Genomic DNA, 25,725 nt, shown 5'->3' with positions numbered 1-25,725 from the left:
CGGCCGTGAAAACCTTTTTCTTGGTGTTCTAAAGGTGTTTGCTAGCTGATATGGGCATATTTAGTTATAAACTTCATGCATTATCTTAATACTTTATGTTGATTTTATATCATTTAATGAAAAAAAGGTGCTTAATTAGTTTAGAATTTCATTTTTCAGCAATAATGACATGCTCGGAAGGAAAAGGAAGCGGAACTAGCGATTGGAGGCTTGGATATTGGATTTTGAAGAAAGAAGGATGTTGCTGGACAGCTTGACCCCTCGTTAGTGTTTTGGCTATATCTCATGAACCGTAACTCCGATTAACGAGATTCAAAATGTTCTGAAAAGTAGACACAATTTCGGACGACTTTCGTGTTTTGAGAAAATGCTGATTCGAAACGTACTCGGCGAGTAGGGTCGATTACTCGCCGAGTTGGTCAGAAGTTTTGCGATTCTGGACGCGCTGACTTGCCACACACGGGTTTTAAGTGATGGACTCGCCGAGTAGCCCCTGTTTTGTGAAAATCTATATAAAGGGACTTTCAGATCGATACCATAGGATATAGATGAACCATTGGAGGCCAATTGTCGACTAAAGGTGTTGTTGGAGCGTGGGAAGCAAGGGAATCAACCCTACATTCAATTTTAAGGAGAATCAAGTCAAAATCAAGTTTACTCTTACCTAATCTCTTGTTTGAACTATGTGTTTACCAATTGATTTCGTTTTTGTGCTTGTTTCTGCTGTAATCATGAGCTAAAAACTCATAACTTCTGTTTAGGTAGATGAATTTGTGAACATGGATTGATTATTTGATTAGGATTAATTTTAATTGGTGATTATGTTTTATTAAGCTTGTTAAAGAACCTTATGTGTTAACAATAAATATTCTTCTGTTAATAAATCAGTAATTAAGTTGTATGAACATCTCTTGGTTGCTAATTTCATATGATTTACGTGACCACATAGTTGTATGTCTAGGAATAACGAATGTGAAACTAGAATTAACTTGAAGATAGGTAAGTTAATGTGTGAGCTTGTGTGATACACCATCAACAAGAGGTTAATTGAATCACCAATTTGATTAGCTAATTACAAGTCTTTCTAAACCCGAATCAACAAACTAGGAAATTCATTAATTTAGACAACTGGCCATTGCTTGAATTAATCTGTTTTCTAAGGATTAGCTACAGCGAATGTGAATCTAATCACTTTATTCGGTAACCAATGAAGAATTAATCTGATATATTTACCATAAAATCATCCATGGGAACAAATGATTCGAACCTAAACAGAAGACCTTTTTAATCATTGAATTTAGTTGATTTTTATTTGTTTAGCTCTTAGTTTCTTAGTTTAAGTTTTAGTTAATTGTTTAAGTTTCTAGTCTTTCAAAACTAGAGAAAACTCTTTCTATTACTTGTTTTATTTAGATAATATTAGCATCTATTTTAATTGTTTACCGTTCCCTGTGTTCGATACCCTACTTACCTGAACTAAACTGCTAATCGATAGGTACACTGCCTTTCGTGTGTTTGTCTTTGTGTTTAAGTTAGTAGGATTAAAACTAGTTCGTTTCACACACATCACTAGCCCCAAACACACTAGGGTACTTTTCCTAATTAGTCTCTTGGCTGAAGGAGGATTTTTAGGGCATTTTGGCACTTAAACATGGAGTTCACGACCCAAGAACTTCCTTGGCCGTGAACTCACTTTCATCCTTGTTTCTAATTGACTTTGGTGTCCTAAACATGCAATGGTGGCTTCTAGTTTGAGTTCCAAGGCTTTGAGGGACATTGGGACACTTTTGGCCCTTAAAATGGAGTTTACTCCCCAAGTGTTCTTGGGCCGTAAACTCCCAAATCTTGGGGTTTTGGTCCGATTTTGATGTTATAAAACATAATCTACGCTATATAATACAACTAGATAGAAGTACTCACGATTTGGGATAAAAACCTGAAGATCCGTGAGAGAGAATTTGGATTTTCTCTAGTTGGAAATGTAACTAATGAACTATTTGGTTCAAATTTGTATATATAGTCCTGAAATTTTTGGCAGAAAATATTTTATTCCCGGAATGAACTCTAATGTCATAGAGCATTGGAATAACAATGTTGCACAAAACCCTAGTGCGTCCACTCTCCTGATATCTCCTTAAGTGCTAAACCTGAAATACTCAAACTTATACTCAAAGTCTGAAATTTCACTGTAACTGTTCTAACTTCTATTGGCTTGACATGGTTTGTTCAAAATGAAAATTTCGGGTTGTCACAATATATATCAGGTATAATATTCTACTTATCAAATATGTTATATACCTAAACATTTCTTGAACCTAGGGTATAAGTAGGGGAAAACTTATACTTAACATTAATACTTGTATAAGACGAAGTATAATGTTTCTAACAAATTGCTACCATGAGCCTGTAACCGCTTGTATGATGCAATACCTCTGATAGAACACACTCATGATTTCCATGAGAAACAATACACTCATGATTTCCATGAGAAACAATATCGTACATTTCATCGACGCCGAAACAATAACAAGTAAAGAGATAGTTCGTCACTCGCTTATGGTTGACTGTAGCTAACAATCACAATTGGGGTTGTCAACCCGTATACTAATTATACATGACTTCCTCGCTCACATGGGATTAATGGTTATAATTCAAAGAATATCCACTAAGATCCCCAATCTTAGTTGATGAATACAATTACTCAAGTAGACTTCAACAGCTTCCTATAGCTCTAACAACAAAAGCATTTTCATGCCTAAAACCCTAAGTTACTAGACTATGCTTTTAAACATTACTCCTAACTTTATAACATTTAGGTAGTATAACAGCTATAACTTGAAGTAAAACTAGGTTTTATCTTGACATAAAACCAATAACAACAACAATATATAAGATAACAAGTTTTATATTGACATAAAACCAAAAATAACAACGTACATACTTTTTAACATATAGAACTTCCGAATATAACTTCAGAACTATATCGCACACAGCATATATAGAATCTTAAGTATAACTCAAGATCTACATTAATATATTTCTATAACAATAACATGCTAACAAGGTTACAATAGTTGTATATATTCAAAATATTATATTTAGAACAATTATATCCCGGTTAATATGACTATCTACGTTGATACTAGTATATCATCATATAGACATAATAGTAACGTATATATAATATTTAGCATGCGTTTTCCCCGAAACTATTAGAAAGTGGGGTCGTGAAACTCACCTTAGTAGCGTGATTTTATGTAATCTAAGCAGAAACGGTCAATAGTACGAGGTCGTCGGGGCTCGGGATGCAAGATGGCTTCAACAAAGGAGAGGGGATAAATAAGTTTAGGTGTGACAATGGTTGAAGTCAGACCCGCTATTTATAGGAAGGATTTTGTCCTCTCATGTCGTGAGCCATGGCTGGTCACCCCGTAGACTTGCCATTTGCATCCCTAGCTTCGGAAGGTGACCATATGACTCCTAACGTCGTGAAAAACTCCTTGTTCACGTCGTGAGTTTGGATCTTATCACTTCGTAGCCTTGTCACACACCTTCTAGATCCAAAATGTGGCAAAATGACTCCTCACTTCGTGAGTTTCTGTGCTCACGTCGTGAGTTTCTGTGCTCACGTCGTGAGCTCAGTCAGATTAGGTTTCTGATAGCTGAATCTTTGGAAGGTCGCAACTTTCACATACGAACTCTGTTTTTGACATTCTTTATATCCACGCGTAGGTATTTACGAGTACTAAAACTCTCTTTTAGTCTCCAATAGCTAATTTTAAGTCTATTTTAAATTCCTCTTATTATAGAGATTTATAGTGTTCAGTTTATCATAACTTCTTCATGCGAAGTCAGAATTAGACGTTCTCTATATCTTTGGAATCATATGGATATATACTTTGAGATGTATTATAAAGAAAGTTCATATTTGTATTAGAATTTATCATTAAATACATAGTAATCACATTACTAATCACATTACATGATTGGCATAATCACATGTGATTGTTATTGACCTATTTTGACTAGTGTTACAGAGGTCCATTACATTAGCCTCTTTAGAAGTATCCCCAATAACATTTTTTTTACCCAGTATTATACCAATCTAAGAAAAGCCTACGAGAACATGATGGAGGTTCAATAATTTCCTTTATTTGAATTTTTGATTGACTTGGGGACATTGTGTACATATGTAATTGGGTTTTTCCATGCTCAATATAGACTTCAATCAGCTTATGCTTGGAAATGAAGGTACCTAGATGTCTCACATCCTGATCACTACCCAAAACAAATAACCCGAAATCTAAATCTAAAAAAGGTCGTTTGAAGTGATAGTACAAAGGTATATCTTCATCAACATAGCCTAACTGTTCCATCATTTCATCAACGTCATGCACTGAGAAAGTATCCATGTCGAGTAAGTTCATATACGTTTATTTTCCTTTGATGTACTTTCTTCCAGGAAATTTGGTGAACTCTCCACCATGGTACAACCTAATGGAAAAGATTGTCGGATCCCCCCCTATGAAATAGCCATTTCAGATAAGGTTTCAACAAAATCGAAGTTATAGAAGATTGAGAGTGAAATAATACTTACAGTAACGATGACCAACATCGATTTCCTCCATATTTGCATGTATACGTCACAACACCATTGCGTTTCAGAGGCGAAGATATCACGATTAGGATTTTCTTATCTCGATTATGAAATTTTTGTTTGGGTTTTCTGAACGAAAAGATGGAGTACTGAGCAAAATGATCTCCTCTTCGTATACAACATGGTGGTAACACTAGAATATTAAAAAGACAAAAATGCCCCTAAGTTCCTTGCATGTGGGGTGTTTTTATGGAGCAACTACACAGAATTTCAAGTGAGGGACCAGGCGGGTTACAAATTTTACCATTAGGGATCATCCGAGTTAAAAATCTTGCTCAGGGACTAGGCGCGCAGGTTACCCCAACCCACATGGACTATCCGTGCAATTTACTCTATTTATAATTATGGTTCATTAGTTTTAAAACCACTTATTATTATTAATAAACGAAAGAAAACTTTTAAAAGACACTTTTTCTTATAACTAAAATGTTAAACATATACTTAAATATAAAATGAAAAGATAGACAATTTACATTTTAAAAACACTTATATGGATATTATGTATAACATTGCATATCCATGATTTTTTTTTATTAATTATTACTTTGAAGCAACACAAACATACAAACATATATACAATATTTAATTAAATATTATCGATAATATGAATCTAATCTAATTTGAATAAAAGTTTCAACCACAACATACAATGATTGCTTTAAAAGAATAATTAAACCAAGAAAATATAAAAAAAGAATTAGTGTATAACAAACTTACAAATTAAAAACTTTAACACAATAACATGGCTCGAAAAATGATACAAAGCCCTCAAACCAACACAAAACATTTAAACTTGTTTTCTTTTGAATTTTGTATGTGATATGTATTTGTGTGTTTACTCAAGGAGAATGACATTTTTATAATAGATTATCTATTAATTGCTTTTTAAATATATTATATAAGTTATAAAGCCTTTCATGATATGTGATTAATTACTTTGAATGTGAAAAGGTGTGGGGGTTTCAAATGCATGAGGTGCTTGGAAATTTGTATTGGAGTTTCAAATGCATGAAATGATAGGAAAAATACATCCTTTATAAGTATAGTATGATATGATATAGATTATAAAAATATATTTAGGAAATATTTTAGTTAATATGAAGTTGCAATTTAGTTTTTGCATTTAGCACACTACAATTTATCACTTTTAACTATTCACAAAATATTCTTTGGGTTTTTAAGTGAATTTGAAATTTATATTTAAGTTGACATTGTAATGTTATATTTAAAATAACAATTTAAGTATTTTTTTCAAACTGTTCACAAGTTGTAGCTTTAAACTGCTAATGGTTTACATACAACAACATATTAAATCTGATAAATTAAGTATAATACGTTAAAAGTTAAAGACATAACTTTATAAGTAGAAGTAAAAATATTATTTTAATATTAAAATTTAGTTTATTTATATTACACTTTATTTTTGATATTTATTTAATATTATTAACAATCTTATAATCGTTATTAGAAAGACACTACAATTTATCTTTTTTAACTAATTACAAAATATAATTTGGGTTATTTAAGTTGACTTATAATGTTATATTTAAATTAACAATTTAAGTATTTTAAGCAAATTGTTCAAAAATTGTAGTTTTAAAATGATAAAGGATTACATACAACATCATATTAAAACTAATAGGTTAAGTATTGTTTGTTAAAAGTTAAAAATATAACATTGTAAGTAGAAGTAAATATATTATTTTAATATTGAAATTCAGTTTATTTATGATTACACTTTAAGTTTGATATTTATTTAACCTTATTAACAATCGTATAATCATTATTAGAAAGAAATTAAAAAGTCATGAGAGTTTTAAATGAATATGGTGAAAGGAAAAATGCTTCCTTTATAAGTATATTAGATGAATTTTCGTGCGTTGCGCAGTATGCAATTTCATTGTTTAAAATCATGATTTTTATAACGAGTGTTTAGTTGTTAGAAGTTACTATGACCAAGTTAATAATATTCGTCAACGTTCAGATTAAAACACAAGACCTTCAATCTAAACGAAAAACCTCTACTAAGTGGGTCAGTCTCACATTGATGTTTAATTAAATATACATTTCAGTTTAGGTTTTATATTTAAAAATATAAATAATTTTTAACTATTAGAAAAATAGTCTTAATGACATTTTGATTTACTGTTGTGATTTAAAACCATTTTTATTTTACCCAATAAGTTATATGTATATATTAGGTTGAAAAATGAAGAGTTGGTTTGAACTTAGACTAATAAATGATTTTAATGTATTAAATAAATCAAATTAAGGTGGTTAAAGTGAATGATTTAATTATGTTTATAAAAATCGAGTATGTTTGGTTAATTACTTGAAAGATCAAGAGTTTGTCGCATTAATATGACATTTATTATAAAATAAAAAACAATATTAGCGAATAACTAAAAAAAAAAAATACACATTTTAACAATTTTAGCATTGATATTTCTTATTAGGTGTTTGTTTTATAGTTTCAACATCTATTATCATTTCTATTATTAATTATTAATAAATTTTTTTGTAGATTTAAGTTGTGGAGGTAGCTTGTTCGAGCTATGTGTTTCTTCATAAAAGTCCAATTATTATTTTATTGCAATTAATGTGTTTGACCCCTTACTCTGTTAATGTTGATTTAAGAAAATCACTGCATTGATCATTTTCAAGAATATGAAACATGTGAATGGATAACAACAATATAATTAAAAACCAAGAGATACAACTTGTACAATAAACGTACAACAATTAACAACGGTAAAGGGTAAAGTTTTTAGCATCATCTTTAAAAACATCAATGCATCATATCATTAAAAACTACAAATTTCCTCATAAAGCGATAAACTCGTCAGCTTATTAAAGTGAATTTCTACATCTTAATATGAACTTCAACACAAAAACTTGCATATTGTTCAAGATGTGAGGTAATCTTCAACTTAAATATTCATTAAATCTCAAAGTGTTTATAAATAAGTTCAACAAATTATGCATATCACATTTCAAACAGAGTTAGAATCATAAAACTTGAAGTTAAATCCTCACCCTTGATTGCTCCATTCACTAATTCAATTTTACCCCCAATAATATAAACTTATAACAAATGGATGGTGTAGAGCCTTGCCTTTCAAAAAATAATTGCTCGTACCTTTATGCTCAATAAAATATTGCATGTCTCAATTTTTAAAATAGTTGTTAGAAAGTTCTCAAACCAATTGTTTTGATTAAAAACACGAAATGCATACATTGCTTATTATAGATTATTGAACCTTAATATTATATTGACAACATAATACTTTCATTTACACCAAAACATAGAACAAAGGATCACTAATTAGACAAAATAAGTATTGTGTTTTCGTTTAGGACATTTGTTTCTATAGAAGTAAGTATTTATAGGCTAACTACATTTGTGTGAAAGGAATTTCAAAAGTTAAATTAAATCCTATAAGTTGAATAGTCTTGATAGTTTCAAATTAATGAAATTTATTACTTTGAATGTGAAAGGGTGTGAAAGTTTCAAAGGCATGAGGTGTTGATAAATTTTTATGGGGGTTTCAAATGCATGAGATTCAAGGAAAAATGCTAGCTTTATAAGTATGTATGACTAGACGAATTCCTGCACGTTGCGCAACATCTGTTAAAAATATGTTGTTAAAATGTTGAAAAATATATGTTTAAAATGGTTATTTTATTGACATTAACTTTGACGTAATATTTTAAACAATATTATTCATTGACATCAACCCACCATCATCATTAATAAAATTAAATATAATTATCTATTTAATATTATTATTAGCACTTGTTATGATTGATTAATTTAAATTTTTACTTATGTGATTATTCTCTAATTTCAATAATGGTGTTTATTTAAAATACAATTTATTTGTTGTTAACGTTATGTAATTTACAAATTGATGTTATTATCATTTAAAATTATTGTTCTTTAGTTTTAAACCACTTATTATTATGAATAAATTAAAGAAGACTTTTAAAAGATACTTAATATTACTATTAAAAACACTTATTGTTTTCATAATTTGATTTTATTATTTATAATTATTGTTCATTAGTTTTAAAAACACCTATTATTATTAATAAACGAAAAAAAGCTTGTAAAAGACACTTATTATTATAATTAAATGCTAAACATATATTAAAATATAAAGTGATAAAATAAACAATATGCATTTTAAAAGAGACTTACATAGATACTATGGATAATATCGCATATCTATGATTTTTAATTAATTATTACTTTGAAGTAACACAAATATAAAAACATGTATACAATATTTAGTTTAATATTATCTATATCACTTTCCATAATATATGATCCTATAATATGAATCTAATCTAATTTACATTAAACTTTCAACCACAACGTACAATGATTATCTTAAAGGAATACTTAAACCAAGAAAAATATAAAAAACGAATTATTATATAACAAATTTACAAAATAAAAACTTTAAAATAATAACATGGCTCGAAAATTTGTCCAAAGCCCTCAAACCAACACAAAACCTTTAAACTTGTTTTCTTTGTGAATTTAGTACATGATTTGTATATGTGTATCCACTCAAATAGAATGACATTTATATAGTAGACTATCCATAATTTCTTATTAAACATATTGTATAAGTTATAAAACATTTCATGATATGTGATTAATTATTTTGAAGGTGAAAATGTGTCAGAGTTTTAAATGCATAATGTGTTTGAAAATTTATGTGGGAGTTTCAAATGCATGAGGTGATAGGAAAAATACCTTATTTATTAGTATAATATGATATGATATAGATAAATATAGATATAAATATAGATAGATACCTAGATATAGATAAATATAAATAAATATAGATATATACACATTTTCACCTTAATTTTTCTATATTTCAAATACATTCTATATAAGTTTTAGAATTAATCTTCGTATTCTAGATGTCTTAATATCTTTATGTGTATCAAATTTAGACTATGTAAATCGAAACAAACCTTAAGAAGTTAAAGTAAATAAAACTTACCCACAACATTATAACATCTTTATCATGAAAGCCATTTTCTTCAAAATCAAAGAGTTTGACGTTTTACTTCCGAGAAGGTACCACATTTTGTAAACAATGTATATATAATAGGGACCACTTATAATGGATGAAGTACCCAAACAAAATCGATCCAAAAATGTCCATTCCATTATTTATTATTATTATTATTATTATTATTATTATAATCTAAAGGATAAACTAGCTGGAAAATATAAAATAATATATAAAAATATTTTTTTAAAAATTAATAAAACTATAAATTAAAAAGGATTAAAAAAAAATACTAAAACAAATAATTTTAAAAAAAATATTATTATTTTACAAACATTTTTTTTAGCTTCTTACAAAAAAAGTTCTTTATATATATATATATATATATATATATATATATATATATATATATATATATATATATATATATATATATATATGGAAAGGAAGTCTTCCTCTTTCCCCCCTTTTCCCAGTACTATAAAATCGGGAAGCAAAAAAAACTTTTCCATTCATTTATGAGCTCGAATTTTACTCCAATGGCGGCCCCGAAACGACGGCTATTCTTCTGTATGACCCTAATTCTCCTCCTCTTTGCATCATCAGAAACCCTTCATGATTACGAAGTAGACCAGTCGGACGATTCATCTCTCAAAATCAAGCACGAACAGCTCCTATCAAAGATTCTCAATTTAGGTCTCGCTTCTATCTTCTCAATTTCGTGTTTCGCCGTTACAGAACATTTTCGTTATGTACAATGAACTCCGAAAATTGATTTACTTAGATTTTGGTAAAAGGCTGGTGATTATGGATGATATCGTTTCTAGGTTTTCCTTTTTCCTATAGCTGTAAGATGTGTTTCTTAACTGATGGTATGAACTATAACGTTTATCTCTGTATCATTTCTTGTATGCTCTAACATTTACAGTCTTATTCAACCATTTTCAAATGACTATCAATTCCTTTGCATCTTCTTATAAAAGTACCATCGAAATGAGAGTTCATTTACAATTTCTGCACAAATTTGTTCATTTTTCCAAGGATTTCATTCTCAGAATCCAGCATTGATGAGAGGAGCCGTGAAATTAACTCCAAAGATGAAAGAATCAAACAACTGGAAACAACTGTTCTTGAGAAATCAAACAGTTTGGCCTCCTTGCGTAGTGAAATTCAATCTCTCCAGGTCATTCTCTAACAAATTTTGTTATTGTTTACATCTTAAGTTATCAAGTTGATGTGTCAATACATGATTCTTCCATTTCTTTTTGCAGAAAAAGGAATCTTTTGATTCAAAGGAACAAATGGGTGAGGCTCATGCAAGAGCTGGTGAACTTGAAAAGCAGGTGATGTTCATAATATCATCAAAAGATATAATCTCATTGTCCAATTCCTAAATTAATTTTCTTTTTTCAATAGGTTGAAGATCTTAAAACTGAAATAGTTAAACAAAACACAAAAAAAGATGCACTTGAAGCTCGAATACATGTTGCTGAAACAAAAATTGCAGAATTAAATGAGAAACTTGTGAAGGTACCCATGAATTATTATTATTATAACTCAGTTACATCTACTTGTAGTATTTCTTATTTTATCTGTATAAAATTTTCTTTGTATAAATTTATCTTTGTTTCCAGCTTCAGAGGACAAATGAAGAACAAAAGATTAGAATCCGTAATACAGAACTTGCTCTAAAGAAAGCTGAGGTTTTCTAAAACTCTACTTTTTTTTTTTAAAACTTTGGCTACTTTTACAAAATTTCAAAGACTCCAATATGTTTATAGGAAGAAAGAATCAGAGTCCAATTCAAAGCTGCACGCTTCTCAAAAGAACTTTCAGAGGTATATGAAATTAAAATACAAAAAAAAAAAAAAAAAACAATTTACTTTCATTATATATTTTTGTTTTTTAAAAAAATGTTTATGCATCAGGTCCATGATTCATGGCTTCCACCATGGCTAGCAGTTCATTTAATTCATTTTCAGGTATATTCCCATTTCCTTTTGCTTTAAAATAAATGAAAAAAAAAACATTTCCATTTCTTATTTTTCTCAATATGCAGTCTTTCATGGTGACTCATTGGAATGTGCATGGAAAACCAGCTCTTGATGTTGCATTTCAAAAGGTTTTCTAGAATTTTTACTATAACTATTTTCTTTCCTATTATATAATTACTTTCTGATATTGTTGTAAGTTGTAACACTGTTTTCACATGATAAACAGACTTAAAAATTAAAATAGTGCAAAACTAATATTAATAATATCTTTAAAGCTATATTATTAATATTATGAAATTTTTTTAGGCAATGGAAACACAAACTCAAGTTCAAAGGTGGACATGGCCCTACATTGATATGGTTCACACAGTAAGAACTTTTTTTTTTTTTTCATTTATCTTTTCTTATTAATATTAGTTTACATCTTGATTGATCTATTTATAATTATCTTTTTTTTATATACAGAAATGGATTCCTATTATCAAGGAACAATGGCTTACATTAGTGACAAATATGGAACCACATGCACAAAAATTTACTTTCAAGACTATTGAAATTTACCATGTATCCATGAAAAAATTACAGCCTCAAATTTCCAGTATAAAAGCCATTTTGGATCCTTACATCAAGGTCTTGTTATTGTGAAATTTACCCAATCATTTCATTTTGTTATTTTTCTTTTTCTATTTATGTATAAAAATTAAAAATTGGGATAACATTTACCATGTGTTTGCAGGAAGTTAAGAAGTTTACAAAACCTTATGTCAATTGGCTTTCAAAGACACTGAAACCTTATGTTAATAAAACACACATCTTTTTAAAACCTTACTCCAAGAAATTACTCCGTGGTTATAGAAGGCTCTCTAAATACACCCTAAAATACCATCAACAGGTAATTTTTTTTTGAAATGACAATTTTACCCTTTTGTTTGTTGTTTTGTCATTTAGACTAACCATGGATTAAGTGGAGACTTAGTTGAATATATAATGTGGTGTTAGTTTGATTGTATGTTGGAAGGAAAAAGTCAAAAAGAATATAATATTTTATTTTTTTTATTTATAATTATTGGTGATGTGGATTTTATTTTGGAAGGTACGAGGTAACATACATGAAGTGATGAAGCAAAATGAAATTACACGTGCCCTTGCAACTAATGAATTTGTGTGGTTTATGGTATGTGTCTTAATGTGATTATTTTTTTAAAAATAGTTTATATAATTTTATTGTTAAATGAGATTATTGTGTTATTATTGTAGGCATCTGCTTTAATGGTTTTCCCTGTGATGTTTCTACTTACTATGGTGTCATCTTTATTCAGGTTTGTTTTATTGCTTTTACTAATGTTTATTCAAATGTGGTTCTTGATTTTTTTATTTTTTATTTTTTTTTTGTTTTGGCAGTAAAAAGTCAAAAAAGCGATCGCGTAATTCCCAAACAAGCCATACACGCCGTAGGGCAAAACGGGTGCATCAAGACAAAACAAGCACCTCAAAATAGTTCTACAACCTTCTTTAATCCGTTGTATGTTTTTTTGTTAATTTACAAATACGTCCCTGTTTCACTGATACTGACACTGACACTGTCATTTATCCAGACAGAACTTAATGCATCTTGATCATTTTGTCTTTTTCTGAAACAGATACAACCTAGGGCCATGGAAAGCTTCCAATGCCACACAATGAGGAATCACTAGTATGTTAATACTCGATAGACTTGAATGTTTACAAATACAAAAAGATTTGGAAAATGATGGTGGTAATCAATATAAATGTCCTTTTTGCCCTCATATCTTGTTGACCTGTGATAACATTATGAACTTTGGTTTTAATGGTATATGACATAAACGGGTATAAGGCTAAAATAGGAACTATTTTTATCTTTATAAGACAATGATATATATAGGTTTTTAGAAGAAAGTTGCTAATTTTTTATAAATCGGGTGCTGTTTGTGGAATTACTTTTAGTTTTGTGTTACTTGTATTAAATCTTGTGTTAGTTGCTAATTTGCTATTCTACTCTTTAGTCCAACTTGTTAAAATAAAGATTCCATATTGAAAATGGATACGAATTGAGGGACTTATTTGCATAAATTTTAATTTGTTTGTTGAAATTTATGTGGAAAAATAGTCATTTAATATAAGTATTGCGTGCCATTTGTCTTAAGAATTTGAATTATTCTATTTGATTGTATGCAACGTTTATACATCAACTTGGGTCTAATTATGGTTTGAGTGAGGCTTCTTAGTTCAATGAAGCTCACTTTTCTTTTCTCTATGGAAAGCAAATTGGTCAATAGTCTTCAAACCAATGATTATCAAATGATGAACACGGACCATAGTGCAAAGCATGAAAACAAGATTAGGGAAAGCAAAAAGAAATAAGATGAGGGCAATTTATGTTATTGCACTTTATTTAAATGGTAAGGGTAGATTAGTCAATTTATCATGTTGAGATTTTAATCGGTTAGAGAGATGTATAAATAAGATGAATTAGTTAGAAGTCACGGCACTTAAAAAATGAAATCAAGAACTAGAGGGCCTTGATCATCCAAAAGGGTTCACGATACGAAACAATTAAAACAATGGATTGATCAGCTAGATGCAGTTGCGTAGTTCATATCGCTTTCTAATTTGGAGATGGTAGAACGAAGAAGCGGTCACCAACAAATTATTAAATTGGAAAAGGGAATGATACTCGACTTTAAACAAATGTCTTGTGTAAAGTTGGTGGTTGATGATCGATGGTGATGAAAATACTTTTTTTTTTCTTCATGGGTATGGTAACAACAAGAACATGAAGAATCAAATACGTGGGGCTCATAATTAATGATCAATAGAGCACTAAGGTTGGTGCGGTAAAATGAAAAGTCTTCAGATTCTTTAAGAATAAGTTCATGGAAAATGGCCCTCGAGACCGAAGATTCAGTTCCAAATCCTGTCCTCTCTTCCCTTCCCTGAGATTAGTTTGAACTTAGAAACCCTTATTTCTTTGGAAGAGATCAGATTTGGCTGTTTGGGTGTGCGGTAACAAAAAGGCTCCCGAGCGAGATGCTTCTAATTCATAAAAACTTACTAGGGGTTGTCAAACACCGATATTGTGGCTTTTGTGAAGCACTTCAAGAGATATAGGAAAATCATCACGGGATGTAACTCATCATTTATCATTGTTGCCCTAAAAATAAAGGATCCACTCAAACTCAGTGATTACGGTCCAATCAGTCTTATTCTTATTGGATGCGTATACAAGATCATTGCCAAGCTTCTCGTTACATGTCTAAAAGTGGTTATTAGGCACAATATTGACAAAGTACAATCGACTTTTATGAAGGGTTGAAACATCCTTGACAAACCTCTTATTGTTAACGAAGTATGCTCTTGGGTGAAAAAGCCAAAGCGAAAAGTTCTTTTATTTAAAGTTGATTTCGATAAGGTGTTTAATTAAATTAATTGGAAGTACCTCGATTCTATTCTCATGCAAATAGGTTATGGCTTGAAATGACTTATGTGGATCAATGAGTGTCTTTCATCCTCTAGAGCATCGATTTTTGTTAACGGGGCACCGAAAGATGAAGTTCCTATTTCCAAAGGCGTTAGGCAATACGACCCTCTATCTCCCTTTCTCTTTATAATAGCCATGGAAGGTCTTAATGTATCCATGAAGACGGATTGTGAAAAAGGTATATTCAAATGTTTAAAATTTCCCATAATGAAAAACTATGTATCCCATATTTTCTATGCCGATGACGCCTTATTTGTGAGAGAATGGTCCAAAAGCAACATCAAGAACTTAACCTGAATCCTTCGTTGCTTTAAGTCTCATCCGGTCTAAAAGTTCATTTTCATAAGTCCAAAGTTTTAGGTATCGGGGATTCAATGAGCAAAACCAATCGGTGGGCATCTCTCCTTAGATGTCAATCGACTACCCTCCAATTTACCTATCTTGGTGTTCATGTGGGGGAAAACATGAACCTCAAGAAGAATTGGAAGCCGATCATTGAGAGGTTCCAATCTAAGCTTTCATCTTGAAAACCGAAGACCTTATCATTCTGTGAGAGACTTACCATAGTCAAGCCAGTATTAGGTAATCTTCCTACTTATTTCTTTTCACTTTTTATTGCTCTATTGGGTGTAATTAACACCCTTGAGCGACTTTAGAGACAATTCTTATGGTGTGGGTCAGTAATAAAACAAAAATGAAGTTGGATATCATATGATAATGTAATGGCACCTAAGATTATTAGGGGTGGGGGGGGGGGGGGAGGCTTCGTACTGGATCAATTTGTTCCCTAAACACAGATTCGTGCCCTAAATATTGCACTCATAGTGAAGTGGTGGTGACGTCTTAAGACCGACTCATCTTCACTATGGAGTTGTATTATTAAAGGGATACACAACCTCTATTTAAAGCATGATGAATGTATGTAAAGGTCAATAGTTGGGGGGTTGGAACAATATAACAGGTATCAAGGAGGATTTAGCGAAAATTGGCATCCTAATTGGAGAAGTTATAAAAAAGCAAATTAATGTGGGAAATGATACATATTCTAGGTAGATAAATGGATCGATAATGACACCCTCAGAAATTCTTTCCCCAACTTATATCGATTGGAAACATAAATGTTATGTATCTAAAAGAATTTAGATCAACGTCCCTTCGTGGGATTGGAGACCTCAACCTTCACCGATTGAGTAGATTCATGAGTGGGAGATCTAAAGACACGTCTCTTATTTCCATGGAATATGAGTTATCTTTAATAATTTCAACAAAAGTACAAATATAAATATATTTTTTTATTGATTAGAGGAAGAAAGCTAAAGAGGCCAACCTTTGATGGCTCTCATCAAGATGGTTGGATTCTTAGTGTAAATTGCAACTTTGCCCTAAACCGTTTAGAGTAGATCGATGCTAGTTTGCCCTAAATTGTCTTACCAATGAAGAAACCCTTGAAATAGTTATGATATGTTTTGAAGACGACGTAATGACATCCATTCCATTGATGCGAAGAGATGAAGATACATTTTCACATTCAATTCCTATATGTTCCACATGATAGTTAATTAGACAAATTTTGGATCAACATAAAACTGTGGAAAGGTGGAACCAGAAGCGGAATCATGGAAATTTAAGGGATTCAAAGTCGCAAGGCCTTAAATTTTAGGGACTCAAAGTTGCAAACCCAAATGATATGGATTCAAAGTCATAAAGACATTCACTACAAAAAAAACATATCAATCAAAGAAATCCCTACCAGCGACAACATCAAGTACATTATATTGTGCGATTTTGAGATTCTATGGAGAAGGGTGTAACGTCTCATTTTCACAAATAAAATTTTCATTTTTAGTTAAGATAAAACACCATTTTCATTAAACCCAAGTTAAGAAAACTTATTTGTTCATAATATAATTATATGAAAACAGGGACGATATAGGTTAAATGTGAAACTCCAATGCTGCAGATGAATGTGTACAGTCACATCTTTTCTTTCTCACGATCATCGGAAGTACTTGAAAACATTAAATCCATAATTGTAAGCCGAAGCTTAGTGAGTTCCCCCAAAATACCACACACCACAATATACATACAATGCATGCACACATGAGCCTTTAGTTAAGCTGGATCGCCTCGTGAGGCCTACAATACATCTGGACCGCTATCCTAAATGCACAATACCGGTCTTCAGTCCATGGCCCGCATCCTATGCTTACAACATACAACTGGTCTGCACTTGACCTACAACACATTGTTGGCCCGCCCAAGTATCTTGGCGTACAGTACACAACAGGACTACCTCAACCCACCACCAGATATGTCGACATATATATAGCAAGCAAACAATCAGACAAGAACATCAACACATACAACTGTCTACACTAGTTTACATGTCTAACATCCTACTACCACATACAAGGTCTCATACACTACACTCTAGAGCCAAATAATGCGTAGCTATATGCGTGTAGGGACTAGTAATAGGGAACCACAAGCCACCTAATCACAAGCTACGATTATGGGTGCGGGTGGGTTCTCGGTATGGACTATTGCTTACAAAAACTTAAAATGCCCTTATTTAAAGGAGAAGATGCATGCAATTTGGTGTACTAAGCAGAAAGATTTTTTTTTACATGCAAGGGTTAGCAACATCAGGAGAAAGACTATAGAAAAAGACTAAGGGAAGCAGTAGTATGCCTAGAGGGGACAATATTGGCATGGTACTGATGGAGCAAGCATAAATGGGACGATTTTGTAGTTTGGATGAGCTTGAACTAAGGTTACCTGAGCGGTTCCATTAATCCCACGAAGGCAACCTATATGAACAATTCCTCTCTATTAAGCAAGATGGGTCAGCTCCGGAGTATGTTGGTATGTTTGAATAGTTGGTGGCACAGTTGGAAGGAATTCAAGAACAGGTTTCGGAAGGAACCTTCATTAAGGGGTTCTAAACAAAATTGCACAACATGGTAAGAATGATGCAATATGCGGGGCTCAGACAAACAATTAAATTAGCATTACTGGTTGATAAGTCGAACCAGCCTGACTAACAGTAGAGCAAGACAGTACATTGCCGAAACTCACAGGGACACTCCACACAACCAAGGTAGTAAGAAACCAAGGTATTTCCAATACGTTTGCGTAGATAGAATAGTAGCACCAACCAAAATACATTTTAAAAGAATGACAAATTCGGAGTTCGCTGATAAAAAGAGCTAATGGTCTTTGTTTTCGTTGTGAATGCAAATTTGCACCGGTCATCGCTACCCCGATAAAACCCAACCAGTTATTGGTTGATAAGGAAGATGTAGACCTTGAAACCGATGAGCATGTTCACTTTCCACCTTGAGGACAAGGTGGATTTTCAGCGAGGAGGTATTGATATGAATCATACAGGAAAGGAGAAAAAAGAAAGGTTCATGGAATGTTCAATATTTTTATGTTGTATATTTATCTTAGCTTATTATAATTTGGAGTCTAATTAGGAGTCTTCTTTTATCAGTAGATAATTTCCTTTATGGGTTTAGGAGGGTTAATAAAATGTTGATTAGGGCCAGCTTTAAAGGCAAACAAAGTTTTGAATGTTTTCTTTTGTTTTGAGATGCACCTATCTTTTGTTCTTTATTAAGTTAACGAGTATTTTTGTTTTCCAATTCGGTTCTCTCAATGTAGCCAAGAAATTTATAGATTTTTACTGTTAAAGTGGTACATCTTGTAATTGTTTCCATCATTAACAAAAAGTGTTGTAGATATGCACAAATATTTTATTTCCATGACTGGTAAACAGCTAAAGAGTTATCACCATCATCTTTGTTGTCGTAAACAAGATTTATACCACATTCAGTTACCATTACACCATTCCCCTTAGAAAGTGCAATGTCAACAGTAACCTCATCGCCCTCTTCTATCTCATTATTAGCAATCACCCAATGTCTTATGCATACTATGCTTTCTTCATCATCGTCTACTCTGACCACTTGTAAATTAGGACGATATTTCTGGTGGAGGTTCTTTGTTTTATTACGAATTAAATCAACCCATTCACCATATTGCGAGTATGTATATACATAGCCTACATTTAATCCCCTAAGACTGTAAGGAGATGAAGGCACAATAAATGTTATTGATGATCCCTTGCTTCTTTGACTGAACCATTCTGGAATCTCTCTTTGCTTGAACAATATGCTAAATATTCCAAGCTCATATAGCATCTACAAAATCAAGAAGTCTAATTAGTATAAACCAAGTTAATTTCATGTCTCTACTCTCTAGAACATCATTACCTTAAGATCCATGTAAGTATGTATGAATGTATGTATGTATGTATGTATGTATGTATGTATGCATGCATGTATGTATGTATGTATGTTAGAGAGAGAGAGAGAGAGAGAGAGAGAGAGAGAGAGAGAGAGAGAGAGAGAGAGAGAGAGAGAGAGAGAGAGAGGAACCTGGACTTGAAGTTTCTGCGGTGTATCCCATCTGATTCCATCTATAATATGCACCTTTTGGTTTTTCACATGTACTAAATCCTTCCAGCCTAAATTACAGATTATGTCTTCATTCACTTGTGCTAGGGGTTGTACCTTTCGCATGCTTTCAATTTCAACCACGGATACAGATGATAAAAAGCTGATATTTTGCTTTGTCACCGATTCATATTCTAATTTTTCTAGTGAATTGCAGTTATGGATATTCATATATGCGATCATACTGATACATGATACATACTTTAGGTAATGACAACCTTCCAAACAGAGGACTTCAAGTCTACTAAGGTTTCTCACATTCAAAGAAGTTAGCGGACTCCAACTCAAATTTAACACCTTCAACTTTGTCAGGCTGCTAAAATCCATGGGGAATAACTCGTTGGATAAATTGTTGTTTTTGAGGGATAATCTTACTAAGGAGTTGGAGAGTGAAAAACCTTTTAAACTTTTTTGTATCACATCCACAATGGCATACGGTGATGATTGTGAGTTTATGCTAAATTCTCTAGCATTCAAAACTTCTAATGACTTCATATCTTTCATATGGCATGGATATTCACAAAGATTTGTACAACCACATATTAATAGAATTCTGATGTTTTTCAGCTTTCTCGTGCTTCTTGGAAGCCTTTTGAGCTTAATGCAATAACTCAGGTCAAGGAGAACAAGTTTATTGCATAGCTCGATTGATTCACACACCTCAACCAGACTTGCACATCTTGTTAGTATCAATCTCTCAAGTGCTGGTAGCCATGAGAAGTCACCGATTCTCACAATCTTGGAAAAACTGAGATTTAAAATCTTCAATGATGGAAGCAACTATTGATTTTAGCATTAAATTAAAAGATATTAGCTATTTGAAGAAAATTAAAAGATATTAGCCATTTGAGAAAACCAAAAGATTAATGCTTTGAATGTTTTATACCTTTGGCTTCTTCCAAAGTTGTTGTAGATTGCTATAAGACATATCAAGAGCAACCATGTTCTCCATTTGTAGGTCAAAAGGTATGTAACTCAAAGGGAATCCATGCATAGACAACCATCTTAAGCCTTTTGGAAAATGTTTATAGGACCCATGGAATTGTACATAGTTGAGTTGGAGTAGTCTTAGTTTATCCATTTTACTAAGTGCAATTGTTCTTAAGTCGACTTTGTCATGATGAGAGAAACACAATAAGAATACCCAAACAAATAAGCACCAAATCTTTGAGAAAAAGTTGCAAAGCCGATGAATCTGTGGAATTTTCTTGGTGGATGTATTTGTACCACCTAAAGTATCATCCTCAACCACTTTCTTGGAAAGGACAAGGCCTTGAATTTTATTTGTACCCTAACAAGAAAAATAAATATGCACACATTAGCAAATTAACTTATTAATTCATGTATATGTATAATGCAAAATAATTTACATATAAACAAATAACGACGCATGTATCTCCTCTATTACCTTATCTTGTTTCAACACATCATATGATTCATCATGATGCCATAATCGACTACGCTTCCATGGCTTCTTAGGAGATTCATGACGAACTAAGTCCCTCCCCATATCTTGAAGTAGTTGGTGCATCATCAACTCATTTCTTGCTCCAACATTTACAAGACACTTATCAATGAGCTTTGAGAACCCTGAAGTTGTCTTGATACCACACTCCTTTAGTATCGTTTCAGTGAACTCTCTATCTTTTCCAACAAAAAAACAAGCAATATGCTTGAACAATTCCTTCTCGTTTTCGGATCTTAAAGAATCATAACTTATTTGTAGGAACTTTTGTACATCAGGATTTGGTTCTTTCTCCAAAAACTCTATGGCATCCTCCCATGCAACTACATCTTCATTGCGTAAAGAACTGCCCATAACTTTAAGTGCCAATGGATGTCCTCCACAATGTTTCACAACCTTTCTTGACAATTCTTGGTATCCTTCCTTGGGATCATTGCACTTAAAGGCATGCAAACATAAAATTTGTAGTGATTCGGTTTCATCCAATCCTTCAAGCAAGTGCTTCGTATGCTTGAGTGACATATTCTTACCAAATAAACCACTCTTTTCAGTCAACGACCTATCTATGGTTGTTATTATGATCTTGCTTCTTGGATGAAATCTTTTTGTTCCAATTAACACATCCAACTGCTCGAAATTATCAATGCCATCAAGAACAATCAGCGTTCGTTTATGGAGTAGAACATTCTCAATCTTATTGGTGCACCAATTGACATCATGTAGCTTTTGTAAATTTCCGTTCTGAATGTCTACAAGTAGATGTTTTTGTAAATCAAACAATGTATTCACTTGTTGTGTACATCTCCTTCCAATATCTTCAATAAAGCTGCATCTTTCAAAATCATTATAATGCACTTCATAGACATATCTGGCCAGTGATGTCTTTCCAATCCCAGCCATTCCCCATATTGTGAGAATGTCAGCTGTATCAGAGGATTTATCTTTTAGCCATGATGTGATAATGTTAACTGATGAGCGCATCCCGATTATGTGTGGGGTTTTACCACGTATGCGTTGATCTAATTTACTGCTCATGTTCATGACAATTTCTTGAATGAACACCGTTTCTCGACTAAATAGTAATTGCAATGACAACATTAGAACAGCTTCAAGAAAACTTTATGTTTTATTTGACTAACTAATCACTGAGTAAACTCCCATTATCTAAAGTTTATGCCAGCTCCACATCGAATAAAATTAACAAATGTACAGAAGTATGTATCAGACTTTGTGATATTAATCTTTGTAAAATCAGTAATGGATCGGAAGAGGTTACGATGGGCTAAAAAATTGCCAAAGGAGAAGAAAAGGTTGGACAAAAATTTGTAAATTTTTGTTTATAAAAAGGTAAATAAAAGTTGTAAAAAAGTCTTTTAAAAGTTAATTTGTAAAGAAAAACTAATTTTCAGCAGAATTTGTAAAAACATAAAAGTTTGGACTAAAAACATAACACAATTTAAAACTCGGAATAAAAATACTATAAAATTGTAAAATGACCTTTTCAAGCAGGTAAAAACAAAATTAAAAATATTTATTCCCATTTCATGCCATAAAATCCGTTTGTTGGTGATTTGACGATACTATAAATAGTTTATTTTTAAAAACCGTCTTAACTTGATAAAAAATAAAAGTGATGTACATGTCATGTCTGTTGACCAAAATGTACTGAATGACCCCCTTCAGTTATGGAATAATATTAACTTTTGACATATTTTTTAAAAAGTTTAAGGACCCAACAAAAAAAGCTTAGTGACGATAAAACAAAATAGTTGGTTGGTTAACAGCGACATCAACTTTTTTTTAAGTAGCCTTTTAACACAAGAAATATCAAAAAGACGATGTTAATTAAACAAAAGTGATGGAAAACTTGTGGAAATATTAGCAAGATTGATTAATTACCAGCCGTTTGCATCCATTCCTTTCAAATCAACAACCTCCACAAGGGCTTGCTTCCATAACTCCATCTTATATGCCTGTTGATTTCTCTTATGCACATCTATTTCTGCTTCCATCTTGTATTTATGCTTAGCCATAGCATCTCCAAAGCTGCTTTGTTGCTTCCTAACATCTGTGGGCTCCACATGGTAGAAGATCGGGATAACAATATGTTTATAGTTCCTACGTTGCTCAAGGATCAACACCAGTTCATCAAGGCACCATGTTGAAGAAGCATAATTCTTGGATAACACAATAATGGAGGCCTTGGAAGCTTTGATTGCGCTCTCCAACTCTGGCTTAAGATCTTCTCCTGTTTGGATCTCTTCTTCATCTAAAAAGGTATTGATATTGGCATCCAACAATGCCTTGTGAAGGTGATCAATGAAACTATTACGAGTGTCAACACCTCTGAAACTTAGAAAAACATCATACTTGGTTGGGGATGGCGATAAAGATCCTTGAATTTGATTGAGAATAACCATGATCAATAATAAAAGCTTAGAAAGACATCATGGATTTAATCCCAGGCGAGGACTTGTAATGAAGTTAAATCTAATGATCATGTAGACTTCTACCTACTTCTTTGATATTAAAATATGTTCCATAAAATCAGTCATATACCATTTTTAATTTATACTCGAAATAATCTTGTGTACACAGACGCAAGGGAAGTTACTTTTATATAATAAGATATGATCAAAACAAAATGTTTTTGGTATAAAGAAATTACTTGTTAATTTCTTTAGTTTTCTTTCAAGATAACAATTATATTTGGAAAAGAAATGCATATAAAATCATGTCAAGGTGAATGATTATACGAAAGTTTTACTGTTTTAGTCTTTATTTTGTGACAAATCCACAAACTCGACGGCTATAGTTAGTTAATTTCACATACCAATAAGGTTTCTAATTTTTTTTACATGGCAACAACTACAAGAATTAATGAATTTATAACCAAACTAGATATAGGTTATATTATGCTATCAAATTCATGTATTCAATTAGTGCAAGTCACTCATGCCGCATTGATAAGTTTTGACTTTTAAACAACGTGATGTATGCCAAATAAATAAGTTAGAAAAAAAGAGGCATATGAAAAGACGTACCCGTTGGACCATAGTAGGTAAGACAAGTCTAACATGGGACCGACACTCTTAAGAAATAATTAGGAGTTAATAATTTAAGAGGATAATAAGCTTTTAAATTTGTCGGTTTCTAAAATCTTTTTTTTTATATATTACACTAACATAATTATACAGTTGTCATTTTAAAAATTAAAGGGACAACATTTAAACGGTTGTAACACCATGTTAATATAATATGTAAAAGAAAGACATTAAGGATCTAATGTGGACAAATTTGAAACCTTATTACACTCCTAGGTCATTAACGCTTCTAAAATAGATTAGAGATACATAATTTGTCGGGGATACCCCTTTACTTGTTGGGATACCTTTTTACTTTAATCATGGCTCCGTCACTAGTTGATAAGTTATCTGAAATTTATATAACAACATAAAAGACCATTTAAAAAATATGTTTTCTATAATTAATTAACGAGTGTATTTGGAAAATTTTAAAACAACTCTTAAAAAACTAGCCTAAGTAGTTTTTTAAAACGTTAGCTTATACGTTACTTTTTTGGTTTGTCAAACATGACAACTTAAAAAAGATCGAAAAATAAGCTAGCTTTTCAGCTAGTTGTGGTCACCAAACATAGCCTTAATCATTAACTTTTTTTTTTTTGTAAAAATGACAAAAAAAAATTGTTATGTAACATTTCAATTGAAACCGTTGGTTGTAGTGAATGGACGACTAAAATGAGAAGATGAAATGATGAAGACATTTAACTAGATACTAATATAAATTGTAAATGTAACACCCAGGATCAGAAAGACCAAGAAAGGAAAGAAAAACCCAAAGTTGAAGGAGTCAAGTCGTCGAGTCTAAGGAAGAACTCGACGAGTTGAAGCGGGCTCCGTGTGGAAGATTAAGTGACCGACTCGAAGAGTGGACTTGGCGAGTCTGGTCTGGGTTGGGAAACCCTAATTTCGGGACTTGGTACCCTATTTAAGCATCTCATTCTGTGACGTCCCCAATTTCACGGCCAGAAAAGACCGATTTTTGTTTATGCTTTATGAAAATCAGAGTACCTCTTTTAATAAAAATGTTGCGGAATTTATTCCCAGAAAAACAATAAATACGTTATCAAAGCATTTCTGAAGAAACGTATTTTATTCATTTTAAAACATTTGGGATGTCATCGTCAATACAGAAACATAAGCATAAATAGAACTTACATTTATTTACACTAGTGATCTACATCTCCTTAATCTCTCAGTGTAAAGCAACTTTGTATCGATACCTGTGATACAATTAAACTGAGTGGGTCAGACTTGGGAGCCTGGTGAGAATATAAGGTTTTTACCCCATAATAAATAAATTTATTATGCTTAAACATCAAACAATCATCCCAATTACCCAATCCCTATTATCTTATTCGTTTCTTAAGGATTTACCCTAAAAATCAACTATCACTCATTACTAAGGATTCATCCTAAGGAATAGGCACCAAGTACATCGCTGCTCAAGGTTTATATTACAAGCACTAACAACGTC

At 31.8% G+C, this 25,725-nt stretch overlaps 2 protein-coding genes across 2 annotated transcripts; one reads left to right on the top strand and one right to left on the bottom strand.

Annotated features, from left to right (window-relative positions):
* Positions 1-10,142: 10,142 nt before the first annotated feature.
* On the top strand, positions 10,143-13,546 carry LOC145006616 (uncharacterized). The gene is made up of 15 exons (XM_078965695.1): positions 10,143-10,386; positions 10,746-10,873; positions 10,962-11,033; positions 11,107-11,220; positions 11,325-11,393; positions 11,472-11,528; positions 11,619-11,672; positions 11,750-11,812; positions 11,991-12,053; positions 12,150-12,314; positions 12,421-12,576; positions 12,778-12,858; positions 12,942-13,003; positions 13,086-13,206; positions 13,325-13,546. Exons 1-14 carry the CDS (start codon positions 10,209-10,211, stop codon positions 13,180-13,182), a joined length of 1,359 nt encoding a protein of 452 aa, XP_078821821.1. The 5' UTR covers positions 10,143-10,208; the 3' UTR covers positions 13,183-13,206; positions 13,325-13,546.
* A 5,311-nt stretch (positions 13,547-18,857) lies between these two features.
* LOC145006400 (disease resistance protein RPV1-like) lies at positions 18,858-23,722 on the bottom strand. Its single transcript, XM_078965485.1, has 5 exons — positions 23,068-23,722; positions 21,112-22,240; positions 20,590-20,994; positions 19,626-20,483; positions 18,858-19,388 (listed from the first exon to the last, which is right to left on the bottom strand). The coding sequence occupies exons 1-5, from the start codon at positions 23,586-23,588 to the stop codon at positions 18,942-18,944; spliced, it is 3,360 nt and encodes a 1,119-aa protein (XP_078821611.1). The 5' UTR covers positions 23,589-23,722; the 3' UTR covers positions 18,858-18,941.
* Positions 23,723-25,725: the final 2,003 nt, after the last annotated feature.

This window comes from Lactuca saligna, chromosome 7, assembly GCF_052625555.1.
Source record: "Lactuca saligna cultivar CGN05327 chromosome 7, ASM5262555v1, whole genome shotgun sequence".
Taxonomy (NCBI): Eukaryota; Viridiplantae; Streptophyta; class Magnoliopsida; order Asterales; family Asteraceae; genus Lactuca; species Lactuca saligna.
This window is presented reverse-complemented; position numbering and strand designations above follow the sequence as displayed.